This window comes from Vanellus vanellus, assembly GCF_965231255.1.
Source record: "Vanellus vanellus genome assembly, chromosome: 7".
Taxonomy (NCBI): domain Eukaryota; kingdom Metazoa; phylum Chordata; class Aves; order Charadriiformes; family Charadriidae; genus Vanellus; species Vanellus vanellus.
This window is the reverse complement of record NC_138912.1, coordinates 32925057-32941365: the sequence shown is the minus strand read 5'-3', so window position 1 is coordinate 32941365 and position 16309 is coordinate 32925057. Positions and strand designations below refer to the sequence as shown.

The following is a 16309-nucleotide window of genomic DNA, read 5'->3' as shown; positions in this document are numbered from 1 at the left end:
TAAGTTATATGGAGGCTTTCTGCAAGCAAACAGATTGATATGAGCTTCTTAATGTGTGATTTCTTAAAGGGAGACAATAGTCTTGCTGTTGTAGCTGAGTTCCGGTTCTAATGATCGGACCTAAACTTTCTGGTTAATAGTTTGTCTGCTAACATGCATTTTTATTCTTCCTTGCGTGGCTTAATAGAAGTGTAATGTAGAAAAAGCCTTGGCATGAAATCATTGTTATTTTGGAACCTGATAACATAAAATGTCACTTGCAATGGAAAGGGGAGACAATTGGCTGTATTTTCTTGAGGCAGGAGTGTGATATATGGAAATAGCAGGAGACACCCAAGTAAAATGTATTCTTACTGAAAAAAAGTCTTAAATAATTGTTTTGCTTTATTAACATTCCTGTTCAGTTTAATATAATGGTCTTGAACTGAGAGCGCCGGCTTGGAGAAATCAGATTTGTTGGTCCTAAACATGGTATGAATAATGAAATTTAGTTATTGTTTATGAAATGTTGAAGTTAATATATTGACTACATTTTTTAAAAAACAAATTATAATTGAAATCATGGCAATGAGAATACAACTCTTGAGGCGCATGTTTTTTGCTTTTTAAGCTTGTTAAAAGTTATCAAAATTGAATATTTAACTGGTTCCTTTTTTCCTGTAAGTGTTGACCTGTCAGTCCCTTTAGATGGTGGTGAACATCAGGAAGTTACTTTCTTTAGGTTATCATAACTTTCCAGATTATTCTGAAAGCTTACAAATTCTAGCAGAACTGGTACTATATGATGATTCCTGAAGCATAAATAACAGTCTAGGAATACACTTACAGTAATTTACTGTTTCAAGAAACACTTTAATTGCTTCCAGAAACACGTTTAACAAACATTGTTATTGTAGTGTTTCATAAAGAATAGATGCTAGAATAGACTAGGAAATAGTGAGAGTAGAAATGGGCTATTAAAAGATTTCAGTTAGGAATTTAAGACCATATGAATTGCAGTAGTTTATTACAGTTCTACTGTCCATTTGAAATAGCTGGTATTTCTGATCACTTCATCGTTCTCCCAGTAAACAGGCAAGTGAATATCATTAAACATCTTTTTAGAAAGTCATGTTCTTATCTGTTCTTTCTTTATTAACAGATATTTCTATAAAATGGTCCGTCCTGAGGTGTTTATAAACTTGTCTGGGCTTATTCTCTTTACGGACCACAGTTTTTGAAAGTACTTTTAGGGTTTTTTCCTATTTAAAGGTAAATTTGTACATAAATGGATGCTATGTAACTTTAGGTTGATCCTTGAAACTTAGGGATAAAACCTAGTAGCTGAAAAGAACTGTTTTGAAAATGGGGCATATTAACCTATTGCCTTGCCAGTGTCTGATACATGGAGTTTTTTTGAAAGCACTGTCCTGACAATATGCTCAAAAATAAAGTATCTGATTTCTGACTGTTTGTATAGAGAGTGGAAACTTGGAGAAATATTATTTTTGGTTAGCCATCCTCCAAGTATTCACTGACGGGTAGACCATAACAGTTGAAGGATTTCTCATAGATCTCTTATACTGCATTCACTTCCATTTAATTTATGCCTATCATGTAACTATCATTGACGACACTCCCCCATGCCCCCCCCCCCCCCCCCCCCCCCAAAAAGCCCACAACTGATAAACAACTGGACGATGCTACGTAACATAAAATTATATGAAGAAATTAATGTTGATTGACAAAGCTTACAAAGAAGAAAAATGCGAGCATCCATTGCCACAATTGTCTCGAAGGCTTTGTAGCGTTGTTCCTATAATACTACATGCTGACTGTGTTTTTTCTGTCTTTTTTTTTTTTTTTTTTTTTTTTAAGATTTTTGACGTTAAAGGGGTTAGATGTCAAGTTTATGTTGAAAAATTATTTGCCTTTTTGAACTGGAAAGGTTGTTTGCAGTTGTGGAGAAGTAAAAGACAAGCAAGCAAACTACAAAGCCTGAATATGGATGAAGAAGGCGGTAAAGGATTCTGGCCCCTGAGGTCCAGTTCCTTAGCGTAGCACAACTCCTCCTAGATCATGGGTGCTCTTCCATGCCCTGCAGTAGATAGCCTACAGTAAAAGCTGATTTTTCTCCTTGGTCTTGGAATAGTACAGAGTGATGAGAATAAGTTTTGCTTCTGAAATGCGTGTACAAGTTCATTCTTGTCTCTGGTAAAATGACAAGAAAGAATTCAGTTTCCCTGGGAGCATGCATATTCTTGGGTTTTGCTACATCTGTTCTCTACTTCTGCGCTGAGACATATTCTTTGCCTTCCATTTGGGTATTGTTCCAGTTTGTCATTTCAAAGCCTTTCACATCATTGTTTGGATGAACCTTCATAATACTCTAGCTGTCTTTGTTTACTGTTGCCTTTGAGTAATCTCCTTCCACCTTGGTCTTAAAGTTTCTATGTGCTTTGACCCTGCAACTATGAACTTAAACTTCCAGGTTTTGAAGCCTTGTTGCTATAGTAGTGTTTATCTTCACATTCAGCCCAGGTTTCTCTTGTTGTCCAGTACTCTGCAGTTCACTTGCTGATCCACTGTAATGTACATTCTTGGTGAAAGTACCATGGCTGGACTAGATAGCCATGTTGTGCATGTTTCTGCTCTGTTGCAATAACAGTGCATAACACGTAGGCGCTAATGATGCGGAGCTCTGAGTTTGTATGAGACAGCTGACAATGCTAGGTGAGACACAGCAAAAACCGTCTCTCCTTGGAAGGGCCCAAAGGCTCTAGCTGTATGGATGAAAACGGATCTTTCCTTTATTTGTGTCTGCAGCAGAAGAAACTTTTTAAAGCAGTAGCAGGTTTGGATATTGGTGGATCCTTGGGAAAAGAGATGGAATATTTGGCTGTTGGCCTCAAAAAACTATGCAACAATAGCTTAGAAGTATTTCTCTTGTCCTTTTCTGGAAGAAGCAATTGCTTTTTTTCTTTGATTGCTTATTCTAAGGTTGAGGTATCTTCATAGCAATGGGAAACTCTGGCCTTAATATCCTCATAGTAGTCTTTGGGGGGGGGAGGAACAAAACCCCAAACCAAAAAACAACAGAGCATGGTTCTCCAATGCAGTTAGGGTCAGAACTTCATAAAGCAATTAGCAGCAATTGTACAATTAATTGGGATCTCTGAAGAACATTTATCATTTTGTTCTGGCTTGTAGACTGCTTTATTTCAGCTGCTTTTATTTTTCTGCTCCTGAGTCTCCTGTTTTTCCTGGTGTTTAAAATTCTGAATGACTTCTTTTGGGAGGGACTTTTGCTATTTCACAATTCCAACATCTGGGAAATGAGAGGAATGGCATTTAAGTTTAGTGTCTGGATGCACTTAACAGCTGCGGGGAGAAACTGTTCTGACTGTTGTCTAACATCAAAGTGCAAGTGGAAAGACTTGCATCAGACTAGGCTTCAGAACCCAGAAGAATCCCATCAAATGTCTGGGTTTTTTTAATAGAAGCTGAGGGTAAGTCATGTTCTCATCTAAATTCTAGCATTGCTTGCTTATGATTTTTTTTATAGCCTTTTTAATGATCAAGCATAAAATAAATTGTGATTCAGGTTTTTCTTGCCTGTATTTAGTGGGAAACTGCCTCATTTTTCTGTGTTATATACCATAACCTGAGAAGTGCTTATTAGTGTGTTTCTTTTTTCCTGTTCTTTGGATTTCTTAAGAACCTCAGCACACATTTGACTAATAGAAGGGGATGGATGTGACTTGTTTAAAGGAGAAAGCTTTGTAAATTTGCTGGAGTTTTGTGAAACACTAGTAAAAGAAAAGCCATCTTTTCATAAGCCAGGCTTCTTTGCAGATGCTTATCTCAATATGCTATATGTATGGGATCAGTACAACCTTTATCATTTGTAAAATCAATGTAATTTATAATACTCATCTTAATAAATTCCCAGTGCTGTATTTCCTGGTCCTTACTAGGTTCAGTTGATGTTAATTTTAATTACTTTATTTTGTGTACAATTAAACAATGCTTGTTATGATTTCTTTATAAATAAGAAATGTGACACTTATTTGATATTTGCCTGTGCGGAGCAGTCTTCTCTCAAGACTGCTGCCAGAGGAAGAGCTGGTTCTTCTGCTTCTCGGATTATGGAATATTCTTCAGCATTTGGGAGAATGGGGCTGATCTGTGCCTGGAGAGCAGTTCAGTTATGCAGGCAAAACACTGTGGGAAGTTACTTGCGCTTTCTTCATTTACTTCCTCAGTCAGAATAATAATTAAATACCATGAAGAATTATTGAGAAGACTACTTAGTGCTGTGCTTTGAAGTGCTAATATGGATGCTTAAAAATTACTGGAATGTATCAAGACATCTAAATATATCTTTGCTTTTACAATAGTATCATAACCGTTATGTAGCTCAGCTGGCTTGTACTTGTCTTAATCTCTCGTTTTAGAGAGAGGAAGGGAGAGGATATAAAACTTTCATCTCCCTTCTTAATTTAATGCATTAAAAATTTCAAAGTCTGGAAAAAGCCCATTGCCAGCTCAAACAAGTCTCTACAAGATGAGACCTATGCCTGATGATACTGTGCTTTTCACTGTCAGGAGATTCAGTTATGTTCAGAAAATTGAAATAATTTTTTGTTGTTGTTGTTCTACCACCCTGACACGATTTAGGGTGAAATGTGAATTTTCACAGCGCTGTACAGAACACCTCATTTTTCAGGCTTGTTCAAAGATTTTCATTAATGTCTCATCAGTCACTGATTGATTAATCTTGTTCCCTGGAATACTTCTGGTTTTAATACCTACTCAGCTGATGCAACATATGTTATTTTGTCATATTGCTTGACTGAAGCTAGTACTGTTGTTCTTTCATGCAGCAGTCTACAAATTGTGTTGATGTTAATGACTACTGATGGAGGACTATAAGAACATGTTAGGTAATCAATATCTTCATCTAGAGATAATTAGATTAAAGAATTTATTTTTATTTTTTTCTTGGATTTTGCTCCAGTAACTGCTTTATCTCAGCTTCTGAAGAAGAATGAAGAAGTCTTTTCATTTTTTCTTTATTTCCCGTTCTAGTTTTAAAATGTTCAGGCTAGCAAACTCTAAGACTTGATTAAATGCGTGTGTTAACGTTGGCAGTACTGAAACTTGGAATAGTGGTGGATAAAATTTAACTAGATTAGGATAACGGGAAGGTCAGGGAAGTGTTTAAAGTTCTGCTAGGACAAATAAAAGCAGAATATTTCTTTATAGAAATAATGTGGTGCTTAACATTCTTTTAAAAGAAGCATGGAAATAAAATACTACTGTAGTGTTTGTCCAGCCCTGGCATTATGATCTGCAGCAGATACGCCAGCAGAGAAACTAGAGAGGAGGGGCAAACGGTGTTCTTGTTTGCTTTGCTATAGATGTTCCTTCAGATATCTTATGGCTGCTGTCTGAAAGAGTAGCTACAACTAGTTGCTGTTGATATCTGGTGGTTACTGGTAGCCAGGAGGCAACGGCAGTTGTTACTGTTAGCACTAATATTCCAGAACTCACAAAAGCAGAAGTTTTCAGCTGCTAAATGGTGAAGGGGTTGTAAAGACTTAAACCTGTCTTGCTGAAATAAGAAATCAAGATTATGTGATTTAAGAGGGCAATTCCAGCTTGGATAGATTTCTTTTAAAGGTAAGGGTATGGAAAAAATGAAAGACTGCATAAATTTACTTTCTTGCTTTGACAGTGCAGCAACCACAATGTGTGACTTCTGTGGTGATAAGAAACATCTGACAGGCAAACCCAGCATGGCTTTGATGTGCACAGTTCTCTGATCCTGTAATGGGATGCTCAAGCTCCAAGAGCAAAGTGCAAGGAAAACAGTTATATGTCACCTCTTCTCTTTCACATTTAATAATACTGTCAAAACATGAGTCAAGTGGACTGTAAAGCACCAGGATATGCTAGAAAAGCCTTTTCTATGCATTAGAAAATTTTTCTTGTAAACTAAAGCTGCTGGTTTTCCAGTAGATTAATATGAAGCAACTTATTGCTTGGTGAAGTGTTTAAAAAGCATTTTTGAAAGCTGTAAAAATACAAATTTTAGCATGTGTTTTTAACATGAACAGCTCAGTTCCTATACTTTTCCCTTAAAAACATCTTTAACGGGAATGTGTGCATTTTGTAAGATTTATTTTGTAAGATTTCTAACTAGGGAGTCATAATGTCATTTTTCCACTGGGCTTGTAGCATGTAGCGTTTGCTTTTGCAAAGTAGAACAACTGGGAAATATAATAATACCTTTCTGGGGGAAAAAGAATGGTGTGGCTTTTTGGTGTCTTGTTTTTTCCCTGTTCTCTTTTTTATTATACTTCTCCCCCTCTCTCTTTCTGCACAGGGTGGGTATTCTGCTCCCTCCTTCTCTCCCTGGCAGGGCTCATTCCAGGGCATCCCTCGGAGTGTTCCACCGCACCGCAGACAGAGTGAGTCTGTACCTCTCACTCATCTCCCTCACTGTGTTCCAGTAGAAGCTTCCCCTTTGCACGCACTGTTCATCTCCTAGTATCCTCCTTTCTCAGGCAGATTTACAGGCATACACAATAGTCTGTGGCTAACCAAAATGCTTCCTTCAGCCAGTGTATAAGCAGCTACAACTTATAGCTTTATAATAGTAATTAAATGCTGATTTACTTCAGCAGTTCTTCAGGCAACCCTGACTAGGCCCTTGTTTCCTGTCTTGTCTTAACATAAATCTTGCTTGCTGCATTTTCCCTTTCTTTTTCATGGCTGTAATATACTATCCTGTTTGTCAACGTGTTCTGTTTGCTCACAAGTCTGCACGTGTGCATATGTGGATTGTATTTACTTAAATACGCTGCGGATGTACGTAAAAACATTGGTGAGAAAGTGTCGTTTTCATTGCCTCTCACGAGAAGTTTTCTTAACTTTTCAGAATGGTTTCCCCCTGCCCCCCCCACCACCTCGGTATTTGTTGTAAAAAGGCTTCTAATACATTGAAGTGGCTGTTGCAAAATTTGCATGACTTGTTAACATTCCTTATGTGCTAGCTACACTGTGGGCTGATGTAAGATGCATTTGTTCTCTTGGCTTGGATCTGCAAAACAAAAGACAATTGCTGATTTTAAAACTGTGTGCTTACATAGACATAGAGAAATGGTAAGTCTTATTTTGTGCTTTGGTATTGCATTATAAACAGATAATTGTTCCAAGAAATATAACTAGTTCATAAAGCTGAAGTTATATTTTTTTAAATGTACTGTAATTTGAGAATTACAGTGTGTCTGACTGCCTAGCAAAGCCCAAGAGTGTATTTGGACAAGAAATAAAGGAAAAAGTAATATCATGGAAACAGTAAGATTTCCAGGGCCAATGGAGATCTGAAGAGTGAGTTGCACCTTGGAAAACTAAGCTTTCTTATATTTGAGATTGCAATAATTCTAACTTATTTCAATTACAAGAAAAAAATCTTGTAAAGTATTTTGTAAATTGTTTCAAATACTCTCTTGATGTTTCTGTGACAATGTTCATTTAAATAACTCATCAGGAATGCACAGCCTGTTTCATAGGCTTTTCTCTATGCAATGGAAGGATGCGCTTCATCTTCCTGTGCTGTTTGATGTGGGACTCTGTGTATGTGTAATGAATGTAGAACCCTTAAAGCTGATCATAATGTCTTCTGTTTCTGGGTAGAGGGCCAGCAGTAGCACAGCCTGGCTGTTTTGCTGTCCTGTCAGCAGAGAATCAGAGTTTAAAAAGCTCAGGTTTAGACCTGAGGATCATATAAATGTCACATTTTTGGAGGCTAACTGATCAGAGAGTCAGAATGGGAGGATGGTGTCTGAGCTGCCAGATGTGTGCCACTGGTGTCATGTCATTCACATTGACTGCTTGACTGAAGAAAACTTTGCTAATCTCTTACCAGTTCTTTGAGCTCCCATCTCATTCCTCCACTAATGCCAGCAGCTTCTTATTCAGGGGTTCCATAGCGAATTTCCATTGCTAAAGCAGCTTGGGTTTTTTAGTAGACATCTTGTACATTAAATTCTATGAATTATTAGTAAAGGAAATAAAGTAGATGAAAACTGGCCCTTGACTAATTAACCTAAACTATAATTAACCTATTGCTTAGGAAAATAAACGTTTCCTATAACTGAGTGTTCCTAGCTTTTTTTCTTTGTTTCAGGTTGGATCAAAAGATAAATACTGAGAATAAAAATACAGTATAAATTAGGAGGTTTCTTGGGCATTTTTACTGACACTCTTGCAATATCACCAATTCATCACTGAAGAGTCCCATAAAATAGTACGTTACTGGAATTATCACTAGCATCCTTCTTTCCCCACACTACCTCTTCCCTTGATTCAGTGGTTTTAGGTCTGCTGGTTTTTGAGCTGGTACGAAATGCCAAATGTGGGGTTTTGAGGCAAGTGGTGAGCTGGGCTTCCCCACCAAGAATAAGAAAGCAGCCTTAAAGTCAATGTCAGTGTTCTTTTGCAATAAAATGGAGAAGGTGATGGGAACATGAAGTAATCTCAGTTTTTGTTTGGCTGTGTTTTCTGTCTGGAGAGCTTGGAATTCAAGCATTTCTTCTCTAACTCCTGGATCCTGAACCTAAAAAGCATCTGCGCTTGTGAATGCTGCAAGTTTCTTTACTATGTTGTTGATAGTTGATGGATACATAAAAATCTTACAAGCACTGTAGATTATGAGGCTATAAATCTGTAAACTGATCATATTTAGTTGTTTATATACTGTAATGCAATTTTACTACTGCTGTACGGGACAGATAACATCCCTGCTACACAACATTACAATACTATCATATGCTTACAGTTCTTCTCTATTAGCCCCAGTTACAGTGTTAGCATACCTACTGCTTACATTGCCCTATGAACTTCCCATATCACTGCACTTGTTAACATACTTTGGAATTGGATGTGTGTGTTGCATTTTTAACAAGAATTAATTGTTAATGCTTTCACACTTCTTAACTTCATGTTGTTTCAACAGCCTTGGAAACAATTCAGCATTTTGTATTTCATAAACACTTTCATAATTTGATAACAGTGATTTTTGTCATCTTATGAACAAAACTGTATGTTTCTTATTCCTTTAACTCCCATATGTGTCTTGAACTCAGTCCTTATGTAATGGTCCTTTATATTTTGGTTATAGGACATAATTTGATGACATAGCAAACTTTCTTAAAACTTTTGCATTTGTATTCTGGAGCTTTAACGATGTAGCTCTGGAAACACAGCATTTAGAGTACATATTGTCAGTGAACCAATTATCAACTCTTGTTGCAATACAAGAATATTACACTACTTTCTCTAGGCCCCTAGTCCCAAATGCTTCTCCACACAGAAATGCAGATGAAAACTGTTTTGTTACTCAAGCATTGCAGTTGTTCACATCTCTGCTTACTGTGCACTTCATGGAAAAAATATTTAGACTTTTTGCATGAAAGCATTACAAATAAAGATAATGTAAGCAATTCTAGCAGGTGACACATGGTTTTTTATCACTAGCAAGAAAGCTGCGTATGCATATTGACTATATATCCGGTCCAAGCTTTGCTTTTCCCAGCACTTTTTTTTTTTTTTTTTTTTTTAAACAAGGGTGCATTGCTTAACACTATGAAATGTTTCCAAACCTTTATTGACTGGCTCAGGTTCTTTGTAGGGTGTGAAAGGCGTTGGTGCTAGCAGAACAAAGTTGCTTCAGAATATTATCTTGGAAGCTCTATGATTCACGTTAAGAGAGTGACAAATTATTAAAAGTGTCCTGGAATCGTTACGTTACTGTCCTTTATATGTATTTATTTTTGCTCTGCGAGATGAGTGTTTTGCTGTATGAAGAAATGTATTTTAAGAAATCTCCATTCTCCCAAGTTGGGTAGTTGCAGATTTGACTACAGGAGAAACGTATCTTGTTTGGAGTCTCTTCAAGCTCATGAGCAAGTTGCTAGGAAGATGGGTTATTAAACAGTATGGGCAACATGGTCAAAATATGTAAGGCAGTATAGCTTATGCCATTGTTGTTCATTGTTAGATATCTAACTTGTATGTGTATGGATGCAAATATTTTTGATGTACACAGTTGTAATCATACACACAAATTCTAGTTACAGCTCTAAACAGTATTTGAAGTGTTAAGAGTTTAACTGTGTTAAAAGACTTCAAGTTATAAGGGCAAAGGTATTCCATGCAGGTCTTGCTATAAATATTATTTGTACTGCATTACTTAACCCCTGTTGGTACCCTTGTTTCTAGAGGGTGGATTAAAAATGAATGGGAGACACGTTAATTGCAATTTAAATGGTGACAAGTTGCAGTTCTGTCATGGCAATTGCTCATTGTTTTGTCTTGGTCCTCTGACATCATTGTCCTTGTCTTTTTCTTGTCTCTGCTTTCCCATTATGCCATTGGCAAGGAGTTGAGAAGTTAGTCCATTACTTCTGTGATAAAGCGTGGTACGGTACAACTTCAGATTTCTTCCCATCTCCTCACGCATTTTCACTCTTGGTTTTTTTTGCCCTATGCATGATGCATGTCTACCGGAGATGTGCATGCAGTTCTCCCATTTCTCATTGTTTCACTTCCCTCGTTCCTCAAAATAGTGCAGGGAGAAAATGTCTTTATTTCATCCTACAGAAGTATTGTATAGGGAATCGAGATGGGGATTGAGGTTAGAAATACAGAACCACCAAAGCAAAACTGAAGGGAATTTTAAAGTAGTGATACTGCAATGACTATTACTGTCAAGACCACATTGATTTAACTTCTTTATCAGTATAACATAATCATCTCAGTCTTCCAACACAAAGCTAATGCAATTTCAGTGGTTCAATAACTGTGTAGTAACGGTGATCCTCTTTGTGGATATGTTGTCATTTTTCTCTGGATGATGTAACAGCCAGATTTACTTGAGAGAAACACGAGAAAATTTCTTAAGCTGATGTGACAGGGACTGTAATTTGGTAATTTTGATTGGTGCACCAATACATGCAAGTGTTTGAAGCTCTTGCCTGTGCAGAAAAGTCTGTTTCTTTGTTGTGCAAAAAGGAGCATGTGCACAAAGTGTTTTGTCTAATGTACTTTCATTTTGGGGAGGACTAATTCTCTACAGTTACATTGTATTAGAGATATTTTAGAGTCCAACTTCATATTTTAGGAGTATCCCAAGGGAATGCAGGTGTTTGTCCACCTTAATGTTTTGTTTATGGGTCAGAAATAGAAGTCTGGTTGGCATGATGGTCATGGTCTGTCCTGCCCTGAAATATTATCAAAATTGCACTCAAAGCAATGCAGATGACAAACTGATTTTTTTTTTTTTTTAAAGGTTTCTGTGAAATAAATTACTATTCCTATAAGGTGGAATGCTTCTTTATCTTTCTGTTCCCCCTCCTTCTTGTGATGGAATCTGCCAAGTACTAGTCCTTCTGCTGGCTGTTTTTTTTTTTTTTTTTTTGACTAATAATGTGATCGTAACTTATTAAGACTTCCCTAGTAAACAGAAAGCTTGTGTATAAGGCAAAGATGTAAGCTCTGGATGAAGATAATGCAGTTTTCAGTGTTAGAACCTTGTGAACAGTTACTTGCGTATTTTGGAAGTGGGTTTTTTTTTGCTTTCGGTGTCATCTTGATTGTTAATGCATGTAGCAATTTCAAGAGATTAAAATCTGTAATCACTATAAATGGACAGACTGACTAAGTAGACATACAAAATTAGAAAACAGTACAGCATTTAAAAAAAAAAGTAGCAAAGATGATATCGTAGCTTTAGTGTCCTCATAAACATGTAGCTGTTTTCTACCTTTGAATTGCTATATTTCTGGATATTAAGCTGCTTAGAAGTTTTTAGGTTACGAAGGATAATGAGGAAAATATGTGGGTTTATGTGTAAAAATGAAAAGTTGTCCAAATGGAAAAGCTCAAATGTTACCTAGTTTTTGTCAAAAGAACTCAAAATAGTAATATCAAAAGCTTGCTTCTTTGCTGTGTTTCAGATGTTTTTGTGTTTAACTCAACTTTCCATATAAATTTAGTTTCTCTGTAACTTATAAATTTTTTATTTTACTGTTTAGTCTAACTAGGATTATTTGATATAAAGATAAGATTTGTAATGCTCAGATATTTATCTGCATTTTTGAAGAGTGGCATTTAGAAACCCTTTCGAGGTGAGGGGAAATTTTTTTCCAACGATTATTTTTACATCTTAGAGTTTAACACAATACTGTGTGCTATAAACGTACTTCTTTTTGACTTTTAGGTAGGATTAGAAAATATGAACTATTTGTTGAAGAGTGTGTATGGTAATCAGGTATATATTGCTTTGATTTCTACACTCATTTTTTGCAGTTTTGTTTTTGCAGGTGAGGTCTCAAATCAATAAATCATTTTGGCTAACATCTGTCTGTCAGCTCCTAAGCTGGAAGGATAATGACTTCTGTAACCCATTACATAAACACTGAAAAATGACAAAAATATCTAGCAGATTTGTTTTTTCTAAGCTGTAACTCACTGAATAAATTGAATTATTAATATGTTTAGTACTTCCGTCCTGTAGGATTGCATGGTTAAGAAGGATTCAAAAGGTTAAGCTAGTTTTGGTCACGTAAGGAAAAATGTTTTGATACTCATTTGATGCCATTTCGAAGGCTTTTTTGTGGTGTTTTTTCTGTCTTCCTCCCCCTTTGCCAAAACAATTGTATTCAGATTTCTCAAGGTACTTGCACTTACCTGTCTATCACTTGCTGATGTCACTGGTCCAGCTTAGATGTTGCCTTTGCTTACAGGTAGAACCGGTATATTTTAAAGGGAGAAAAGGCTAGTAAATCAAAACTAAATTGAGGAACCTTGATATTTCTCTCACTACCGTTAATTTTTTTTCTTAATGGGGAATTTTGAGGATTTGGTTTTCAGTAGTAATCTTGCCAGGGAAAAGATGAAAAGCTTAAAGAATCCCGAGATGTGCTATTGTCCCAGAAATATAACAGGACTTTGGCATGCACAGGTCTCATTACATTCTTCCTGCTGATTCTAAGAAGAACTAAAAAGACCAGACAAATAATTGGCTTTCTCATTTAGAAGTTGTGAATAATTCAAGAGAGTGACTGAAGTGGCATTTTAGTCAAATCCCTTAAAGACAAACGTTGCTTCTTTCTTACTGACTATATTTCACTAGTAGACAAATATCATAAGCCTGTTTGCTATGTACATGCAATCTCTCAATTTGTAAGAATTCAGGTAGTTTAGGGATACAAATAGCTTGTAGTAGTTCAGTCCCCCTCCTTTATTAAAAAAAAAAATAAAATCATTTAATCCTGAAACTTGCTAAAACTATAGTTTGTTTTAATAGGTTTTGGCCTTTGCCGTGAAATGCAGAACTTTTAATAATTCTTCCAAGATCTGTATACAAGTTGCAGGTCTAGGAGGTGTTTGTGGAACTAGCACATACCTTAATCTTTAAAGTCTTTTTACAGGGAAGAGCAAAGAGAAAATAGAAATGATCCAGAAGAGGTAATGGCAATTATCCCGGCTGATACATGTATGATCAGATTATATCTCCTGATGACATGTAAAATTTTCATTAAGTTATTTTTATCCTTTGGTTATCAGTGTATATGATCTCCGGTATATGATAGTTTATGATCTCTTCATACATACTCTCTTGTACTGCTTTGAAGAGTTTCATTACCAGCCCACTTGAAAGATAAGTTACCTAAATCTAGTCACTGACCTAATTACAACATACCTATATCAAACTTTCTGACCTCAGTAAGGCAAGGGAAATGCACTGTAAGTTGATGTGGTCCATTAAACATCTTTCCTGCCTGTACACTGTATAATGTTGATCAAAGGTTTGGGATAGTTAACTTGGGTATGCAGTGAATAGAAATTAAAAGATAGATACAGTCTGATAGCTGTTGCATTTGTTTATTAAGCACTTAGAATTGATCAGTACTCATGTGCCATTCTTACGCTGTCCTGCAAATTTAGGTGAACCCATCAACCATACCTTCTTCATGTTTCTTTAAGCTAATTGGGTTTTTTGTCTTTATGTTGCTGTGTATTTCAGTGCTGGTATAATTTTTTCTGCTTAAGTTACAAGTTACATTTGTACATGTCCCATAAACCATCCTGTTTTCCCAAAGTCAAAGTTTTGGTTTTAAAAAAACAGATATACAGCCTTTTTCAAGCATCCAGTCAGCGCATGTTGGAATCAGAATGTTATCTAGTGTTTTCTTTGCCTAATATCTTATTGTATTCTTTTCTCTTTAACAGCCTCAAGTACTACAGCCTTCCAACAGCCTTCCCAGTTCCACAGACCTCGTCCAGGGAAAACTAATAAAAATGCCACATATCGAGGCCCACAGTGAATATCCTAAATATGGTCTGCATGAAAATAGCAATCATCAGAATCAAAATGCTGCAAATGTCTCTCTCATAAATAGCCTGAATGATGTAAACTCTTTAATGAGCATACAGCTAAACAGAAAAGATGAGAATGCATCATATTTGGAAAATTGGAAAAATAAAAATACTGAAGATCCTGGAGAGGTGGCTGGTAATAAAGAAGGTACATTACCATCTCGTTCCTGTTTTCAGACCTCTACACGAGCTGATGCTAGAGTGGTGCAGACTGAATTAGCTGTGAAAGGTCAACCCTCATTCACAAACCAGGCTTCTCGGCCAAAGACTTTAAGAATCGCAAAGCCCCAAAATGCTTTAGTGCCTCCGACGATGGCCATTCTCGCACGATCTGCAAATCATTCCGCTGCTTCCAAGGAACGTGACCTTCTACCGTCAAGTAGTTCAACTCAGCTACAGCCAACATCTGGTCAGGATAACCTAAAGGGTAAACAGAGTCAGAAAGCGTCTAAACTTCGCCCACCAACTATGTCTTTTGTTAAATCTAAGCAAATGAGCAGTCAGAAATCCACACCAGTATCTGCAGAGCCTCAAAACACCTGTTTGAAGACAAACATCCCAAAGCCACCGGTACAGAGAAAGGAAAACGTGCAAACACAGAATACCGGTTTGCATTCTGGGGATAGTTTGCCCTCTAATCGGCATTCCCGCCTCCCTAAACCAAAGACACATTGAGAACGTACCTACATCTCATTGAATGATGCCATAAATTAAACCACTTCCTATGTGTTGGCTGCCTTTGAGGCTGCTTTATCTACAGCCTGCAAATCTGAGTGAATACTAAAATTAGCATCTTCCTTTTGTGTTTGCATACTCCATCCTGTTATCTTCTGAGGCTCCTTTTATGAGCTGTGCAGCTTCTCTTGAGAGTGCTTATTATATTGTTGGTCTGTATTAAAGATTGTGTTGCCCAGTGATCTTAGTAATTAAGCAAATATTGAAGTCTGTGGTAATCACAAATGCCAGAATGCTGCACCATATATTTCAGGATGGTAGAAATAATTTCTTACCTCTGTTTATTTGAGTTACTAGACAATGAAATTACTCTTCAGTTTAACTTCTTGGTTCTGAGTACTCGTTAGGTTAGAGTGGTGGAAAATTAGACTTACTAGCAGATGTTTTATTGGCCATAATTCTGACTCTGTATTCCAGAGGCCTATGCAAAAATCCTTGTATTTATCATTATCTCAAGACTGACATATTTAAATGTTATTTAATCTGATGGGTTGGGTGGGTTGTGTTGTTTTGTTTTGCTGTAATCTGAAGTTGCTCTGTTCTTTATTTATCCCATTTTCACTGTTCACAGACAATAAGCAGATTTCACAGGGTGAATTGAATCTTCTCTCTTAAACATCATCATTTGTTAAGATTGTGCTATGTTTTTATTGTGTTGAATAGACACATTATGAGGTAGATTCTTGAAACGCAGTGCTAAGGATACTTGTGCAAAACCTTCCAATACAGGCTCTTATGAATTGGTAAGTAGGGAGCCTCTGGGAATAAGGGGTCCATAACACCTATGTTGACGTTGCACAACATGCATTTTAATTAATAGTTTTTAATTTTTATTGTACTACTTGTATTTATTGATTTCTGTTTAATATTGAAAGACTCTGAAGTACCTGACTTGAAATTTTGCACAAACTTTGCCATATGTGTAAGGATTTGAAACTATTTTACAGAATAAAACTTGTATTAAAAAAGCAACTATTTTTAAAAAAAAAAATTTAACCCCACTTACTTGCTTTGAGCAATCCTATTATGTCCTAATCCAGAGCTGGTACTCTTAAGAGTTTTTCAGAGATGTGTATTTTGGTTTTGGGTTTTTGTAAATTTTTTTTGGTGTAATTTCTAAAGAAGTGCATGATAACTGGGAAGG

The 16309-nt window shown here is 36.4% G+C and overlaps 1 protein-coding gene across 3 annotated transcripts in view; it reads left to right on the top strand.

The window, feature by feature from the left end:
- The window catches only part of CCSER2 (coiled-coil serine rich protein 2), a gene marked incomplete at its 5' end in the record, with an annotated part of 58252 nt that extends 42096 nt beyond the window's left edge, over nucleotides 1–16156 (top strand). The window contains 3 exons of one of the 3 annotated variants that reach the window (XM_082486797.1): nucleotides 6371–6455; nucleotides 10430–10469; nucleotides 14284–14463. In XM_082486797.1, coding sequence (XP_082342923.1) covers nucleotides 6371–6455; nucleotides 10430–10469; nucleotides 14284–14347 — 189 coding nt within the window. In that variant the 3' untranslated portion in view covers nucleotides 14348–14463. Of the gene's footprint in view, nucleotides 1–6370; nucleotides 6456–10429; nucleotides 10470–14283 lie in introns of all 3 variants that reach the window. The other 2 variants (XM_082486796.1, XM_082486795.1) reach the window with 2 other exon arrangements.
- Between the last annotated feature and the right edge of the window lie 153 nt (nucleotides 16157–16309).